Source organism: Astatotilapia calliptera, chromosome 18 (assembly GCF_964374335.1).
Source record: "Astatotilapia calliptera chromosome 18, fAstCal68.1, whole genome shotgun sequence".
Taxonomy (NCBI): domain Eukaryota; kingdom Metazoa; phylum Chordata; class Actinopteri; order Cichliformes; family Cichlidae; genus Astatotilapia; species Astatotilapia calliptera.
This window is the reverse complement of record NC_137439.1, coordinates 26239403-26246762: the sequence shown is the minus strand read 5'-3', so window position 1 is coordinate 26246762 and position 7360 is coordinate 26239403. Positions and strand designations below refer to the sequence as shown.

The 7360-nt window shown below is 40.2% G+C and overlaps 1 protein-coding gene across 2 annotated transcripts; it reads right to left on the bottom strand.

Annotated features, from left to right (window-relative positions):
* Positions 1-3674: 3674 nt before the first annotated feature.
* On the bottom strand, positions 3675-5317 carry rgs5b (regulator of G protein signaling 5b). Of its 2 annotated transcripts, none has more exons than XM_026149838.2 (5): positions 5162-5317; positions 4953-5039; positions 4786-4847; positions 4526-4689; positions 3675-4414 (listed from the first exon to the last, which is right to left on the bottom strand). In XM_026149838.2, exons 1-5 carry the CDS (start codon positions 5203-5205, stop codon positions 4238-4240), a joined length of 534 nt encoding a protein of 177 aa, XP_026005623.1. In that variant the 5' UTR covers positions 5206-5317; the 3' UTR covers positions 3675-4237. The 2 variants fall into 2 exon arrangements, with proteins under 2 accessions (XP_026005623.1, XP_080148658.1); XM_080292532.1 differs by having other exon boundaries at positions 5153-5271.
* Between the last annotated feature and the right edge of the window lie 2043 nt (positions 5318-7360).

The following is a 7360-nucleotide window of genomic DNA, read 5'->3' as shown; positions in this document are numbered from 1 at the left end:
AATGCTTCTTGCAAACTTGTGACGCAATCGTAATCTGTCAAAATCTGACCACAGACGAGCAGAAAGAAACAAACACAGGAACAAGCAAAGAAATACCACACACACACACACACACACACACACACACACACACACACACACACACACACACACACACACACACACACACACACACACACACACACACACACACACACACACTCTATAGCACTCTGCGTAAAAGATTACTATCAGATTAATGCTACCCAGCATAATCTAGAGTTACTGAAACAGGCCCTACAACTTTCAGTATCACTGACGATTACTCATTTATCGTCACTAAAGAAAAAAAAATTGAGGCATGAAGGTATTTCTGGCTTTCATTTAATACATCATGATTCATCTTAACTTTCTTTGTCCACCCATCTGCATGCAGTCAAACACATGGCAAAAAATTGTATTGTTTGGGTCACAATGCACACGTATTCCACACCATATCGGTTATAGCCAGAAATTTGTTACTTAAAGTTCTAGTTTTTTTGTATCTCTTATTTTGTGCACCAAATATTGATCCTAATACGTTAAAAACAAAGTAAACCTCTCTCTCTGTTTTGATAACAGATTTTTTCATTCATTCATTTTCCACAGAAGTCCCGTTGGCCCATATGTATCTACTTTATTGGATCTCTATATACTTTTTTGACTAAATTAAATTAGATATAAATCATGAATGTCCACCCAGCAAAATATCGTCCACAGGGTGGAATTCAAATTCAATACTGCTGAATACTGTATGTGGGTAAGATGATGTGTTACAGCATGAGCAACAGTTAAAAATTAAGTCCATCTGTTCCCTGAAATTAAGATGGCAGTGTTTGAGTTTACAGTGACCGAAAAACAAATGAGTTTTTCTCCACTTAATCTCAATTACCGTACGTCGAGGCTCAGAAGAGGCCCTTTTTACTCATCACTTCTGTGTGGAAGTGACACAGAAAAAGAGGGATGGAGTGGAGAGATAGCCACTGTCTTTTTCCGTCAGTGTCAGAGTGGTGCTAATGACTTCACCCTCTGCGTTTTAGTTGCCAAGTGTTTGAACAGGAGTCATTTGTTTCAGCAGGACAGTGTAGGAAGGGGAGAGCAACGAGGAGGTGGCGCTGATGGATGGCGGCAGTATGAAAGGATGAGCCTGATTTACCGAAGGGAGGGGAGGCTTTTGTGACTCACAGGGCCCTAAGGTAGAGCTAGTAAACAAACCTGCCAGTGGAGGTGCATGGTAGGTAGCTGCTGTATCCATGGTGACCATCCTTCACACTCAGATGTTTCCCGGGAAAATGAACTCATGTTTTGGACACAAACACATTTGCCGCCCGTTATGGGCTTAGCATTTTACAACATTTAGCTTCAAACCTTTTATGAAAGCCTAATCTGCCTGTTGACACACTTGTAAATCTATTAATCTTTAAACAACAGTCTAACATTTTAGGATAACACTAGAGCTTATTGGATTGTTGACTTTATACAAGAAATTTCCTGATCTTTAAAATTTAAATCAAAGCTTTTGTCTCGTGTATGTAAATAGGTTAGCTTGACATGACTTCCAGAGATGCTACCAAAATAGATGCTGAAATCTGATATTTCCTGTAATGTCTGTTGATGCCACTCTCTTGAATGGCAAACATAGCACTACATGATTGTTTAATCTTTAAACAGTAACTGTATGTGTACGTGTTCATTTAGTATATTTTGAATGAGCCTGGCTTGCAGTTTTTTGTCTTTCTAGCCTTTATGCTAAGCTAACTGGCCACTGGATATAGCTATATCCATCAGATAGGATGATGGTCACATCTCAAAATAGGAGTGTATATTTTTTAGATTCACATAGACAAGAAGTTTAATGCTACTTTCATATGGGTATTCTAACTATAAACTGCAACGTACAGCTGGGTAGCCTAGCATAGGAACATAAACAGCTAGCCTCTGTTTAAACAGCAAAATCCACCTTGTAGAACCTCCAAAGTTCATTAAAGTACTTTAATCCATTTTTAAAGATTCACAAAGGAAGCAAAATGTAAAATAAAACACAAGGTGACATTTTGTGTGAGGCAATTTCTCTCCCTGGCAAGGTGGGAAGAACTAAAGCAAACCGGCTGCTGCCTGCAGCTACGTTTTCTACGGTTTTGGAGTTTTCCCAGTTTTCCCAGAAAAGGCTTTCAGTTCTTAGAGTCTCCTGTGTACGTGGCCGTGGCAACAGAAAATGAAACAGAGGTTAACTGGTGGGAATAAACCTCATAAAAATACATTAAAAACAGCTGTTTAGCTGCCATTCTTCTTATTTTTAATTTCCAGGTTCTTGAGTCTATTTCAAGTTCAGGCCAATTTTGAAAAAGTGGTCATAGGAAACTTTGATTGTGTGTGTGTGTTTTTTTTTTAAATATAAAATGAAAACCTCTTTTGAAAAACCTGGATGTAGCCTCGAACTTTGTATGGAAAAAAAATGTAATGGATTTGAATTATACTGTGGACGTCAGTGGATTTAGGACAAAAATATTTCAGTTGTATGTGTTTTACATGTCTGTGCATACTGCTAATACTGTCTGCCTTTTATGTGCCACTTGGACCTTTAATCTGACTCTTGTGTTTGTGACTAGATCTGACATTTCCTCTGGTGATTAATGAATGTATTTATGCATCTATCCACCTTTAGTCTGGTTTTAAGGAACTGATCGTGGACTTCAGGAAGACCAGGAAACACTTGACCCCTGTTTCAATCCAGGGGGTCAGTGTTGACATTGTGGAGGACTATAAATACCTTGGAGTACACATTGACAATAAACTGGACTGGGCTAAAAACACCACAGCACTTTACAGGAAGGGCCAGAGTCGTCTCTATTTTTTGAGGCGACTGAGGTCCTTCAACATCTGCCAGAAAATGCTGAGGATTTTCTATGAGTCTGTTGTGGCCAGTGCGATCCTCTATGCTGTTGCATGCTGGGGGAGCAGGCTGAGGGTCGCAGATGCCAACAGACTTAATAAACTGATCCGTAAGGCCAGCAATGTTGTGGGGATGGAGCTGGACTCCCTCAAGGTGGTGTCGGAGAGGCGGATGCTGTCCAAGATAAAGACAATGTTGGATAACACCTCCCACCCACTCCATGACATGCTGGTCAGTCACAGGAGCTCGTTCAGTGAGAGACTGAGATTACCGAAAAGCACCACTGAACGACACAGGAAATCATTCCTGCCTGTGGTCATCTCCCTGTACAACGCATCCACTTAACACACTGTTTGCTGCTACAACTGCACATGTTTCTTTTCCAGCTATTTATTTATGAGTGACTTATGTATGTATGTATATATATGTATATATTGTACTATTCTTAGTTAGCGTATTGTCTGTCTTGTCTTAATGTTGGTTTATAATGGAGCACTGTAACAAAAAATAATTTCCCCCAGGGATCAATGAAGTATTCTGATTCTGATTCTGATTTTACACAAACATACGCTTTTTACATATCATCTATTAACTGTTACCTCAGAGAAAATGAGGGGTCATCTTGCCACCTATCTGTGAAGTGGAACAAGGCAACTGTAAGTCATTAAGATTACAGTAAGCACGAACTAGCCTTCTACTCTCTTTTTCCTACTGTGACTAACAAACTCCACCATCTCTACAAATGAATTTCCTCTGGAACAAGTTCCTTTCTCTCATGATTTTTTTATTCAATGCATTTACTTTTCCATACAGTACTCCAGATACTTCAAAAAAATACAATGTAAAAAATAAAATAGGCAAATAAATACAAAACATACAATTTTCAATAATCAGCAAACTTTAGCTTCGTAAACATTTATTTTCAATAAATAACGAATAAATAAGCATTCATGCTACACAGCAGTATCTCTCCTAGTGGTACTTTTGTTGTGCAACTCATATCAGAATTTTTTTAGTATCGCCTTCATGCTGTCTTTCATCCAGTCTTTTATGCACAGTACACGTTTGCCCTTATGAGGCAGACATTGCCTGCAGGTCAGTTCATCCTCACAGCCTCGCAACTTCCGCCTCTCACTCCGATGTGGAATCTCTGGACGTCTCCGGTCTCTAAAGTTATTCCACAACCGGGCATGAAAACTCCTCGGACTGAGGTATTTATTCCGTCCAAAACTTGACAGTTTCCACTGCGTGTCTGTCAGCTTATGTCCTTTTGAAGAGTCATTGCATTGTAGGGCAGTGTTTTATCATTTTTTATCTTCCAGTCTTTTAGCCCGTCTTGGTTTTCCTGGTGAGCTCCAGGTATGTTGAGGATTTGAGGAAGCGAGGGTAGCAGTCTTTCTCCATCAGGGTGTAGATTTTGGATTGGGCCACATTGAAACAGGACTGGCTGGGCTGCTTCATGTTCTCTTTGGTGATCGCTTTGGTTTCATGGTCGAGATTTACCTGTAGACGGGACAAGGGAAAACAGTCAATTGATTATCAATAGTTAACAACAAGATAAGAGAAACCAGCAGTTTGATAGAGTGTGTCTAGTTCTGCTTATCAGATATTTACCTCACGGGGTGCGTCGGAGCCAATGAACTCATCATAGATTTTCTTTGCCTTGCTAGCTAGTTTTGAAGGCTTAGTTGTTTTGTAGTCTTCACATGCCAAGTAAAAGGCAACATTTTCCTCACTGAACTCTGTCACCAGGAATGCTCTGAAAAGACACAGCCCATCTGGAGAAAGGAGAAAGAGAAGAGAAAGAGTTAACATCTCATAGAAAGCTCAAAACTTATTTACATTTACTTCTGTGAGTGATCTGGTGGACTTACTTGGGCTGGTCAACAGATTGTCAAATGATTCCTTCCATTTAAGAGGCTCCTCAACATTAAACCTGCAGAAGCAGAGACAAAGTAGTTAGGAAATGTTCCTACAGTATCCAGGATTCACATGAACTCAACTGAAATGCCGAAAAAGAGATGCTGAATGAATGTCTTACCTCAGTTTGTCGCTTTTCTTTGAGTGCCCAGTGATGCTGTCTGACTTCTGTAGCAAACTCCCAAACAGAGCTTTCAGCTCTTTTGCCCTGTTAAAAAAGGAGGAAAAGTTACAGTGAGATTAATCCGTCCTGTATTTTCTACAGATGACAACATCATAATCTCTTGTTTAAAAAAGAAAAATCTGATATAACATCCTCACATATCTCACCTTTCGAGGCAGGTGATAGGCAGCGAGTCGCGTCCTCTGCACATGATGAGTCGTATGTGGTTCACAGAGCCGTCTTCCTTGTTCTAAGTGAATGAGCTCTCAGCTTGTCTGCTGTCTGTGTGGGAGTGTGACTTCTTATAGGTTTTTCCACTCTGTGACATCATGCCTCTTAGCCAATGAAATGAGATGTGGGTAGATGAGGAGACTCCTCCACTCAGATTTTTCCTCCTGGCTTTACTTCCTCAGAAATGAGCAACGTTTGTGACTGAATTACTGCCCAACACTCCGTGGTCATCCAGGGTGTGAGAATGCGTCTGCGTGGGGTGAAGGGCAGTGTGTTAATGCATTTCAATGGTTGTAAAGGAGAACCAGACATTCTCACAAGGACAGAAGATCCCCTAAAGTGAGAACATTTTGACAGTGTTGATTTTTGGGTCAACAGGCCCTCCATACGTAAAAGGCTGCCCTTCGGTGCTTTCCAAAATCTGGACTGAATTCGTGTCCGTTACTTGAGTAAGGTACAAAACAATATATCGGCTTATTATCAGTGAAAAAACAGGCTTGTTTATTTATAATCTAATTTTACAGGTTTTTACAGAACAATATTAGCTTTGTCTGTTTATTAGAGACAAAAAGTATACAGCAATATTTTCATCAAAAATTACTTATGCATAATTGAAATTCTTTTTCATGACTACTAATTTTTAGCTTTTATTACTGCGTCTTGTGAACCAGTTTATTAGGTACACTTGGCTGCTGTTACTGCAGATTTGTTAAGATAAACTAGAGACGGTTGTGTGTAAACATCACAGGAGATCAACAGTTTCTGAGATGCTCAAGAACAGCGCATTTAGCACAAACAACCATGCCACATTCAGAGTCACCCAACTCGCCTTTCTTGCCCATTCTAGGGTTGCCAACTCCCTGAAAAATAAATAAGGGACACCTCGTGGCCAGGGCCGGGCGACCCAGTTGTCTTCACCCTTCCCAGTGTGGTGAATTTTCTAGCTCTTTTTTTGTGTGTGAAATTATTTTTTTTAACCCTTTGACTTGAATTTGATTTAAGTAGATGTGTATTCTTTGTGATATGAACACATGTGAAACAAATGATCATTTAGCCATTTATTTTTAGCTCAAAATGACAACATTAACACATAAAACAGGTCTCTTTCTTAAACAGAAGCCTGTCATGCTTAACTTTTGAGAATATAAGTAAATCTTTCTTTAAAAGAACTCTGTCCTGCTTAACTTAAAATAATAGAAAACAATAGAAAGAAAAATATTCTTGTAACAGTGCACATTTAGTGCATTTAGTACAATTGGCTTCAGCTGAGGTATTATTTCAGCTTTTCTAATGCTAATCAGCTGCTCCTGTTTGTAAACCCGCTTGTTCCCATGATTACGCATCATAACTCATCATCATTATTCATCTGTGTATTACTTTTATGTATTAGTCATCTATTTGTTGTAATCATCTATCCTTGCAGTCGTTTATTACACAAAATAAATTATATTATCACACTTCTGGCCACATAGCGCTGATATTCATTGCACATGCCCATATTAACTTTTTCCAGCCAGGTGTTTTCCTTTTCCCATTCTTCCCTTTCTCTGAGGGGAACAAACATTGCTGCTCTAACGCTGGGCTCACACTGTGCGGTTTTAGGCCCATTTTGAGCCGATTTTTGAGTGATCGGACCGATTTTGGCCTTCATCGTGCATCGTGTAGTATACGTGGGGTAACGAGAAGTGATTAACACCTCACGACCAGCTCCCGATCATCAATCGCTCGTGAGCCGCTCACACTGCTCGCGCGCAAACACGTAAACGCCGTGAAAAAGACGGAGCAGCACGGCTGTGCAGCGTGTGATCTGGACACAAGCGATGGAGGCACAACTTGTAGAACTTTGAAAAGCTCATCCGAGCCTTTTCGATGTGGCCTCACAAAATTATCACGACCACAACAACCGTGAAAATAGTTGGATCTACATCGCTGCTAAATCACAGCTGCCTGATCATGTTTTTCATTTGCAATTTAGCAAAGTTGATGGTGGTGTGTCTGTGTGAGTGAGAGACAGAGAGAGCGAGCGACAGATTTTCTGTTATAACCTTCATTTTATGGAGGCACAGTGTGAGCACTCAGGTCGCATCAGAGCATCGGGCGGTATAGTGTGAGACCTGCATCGTGACCTACCAACT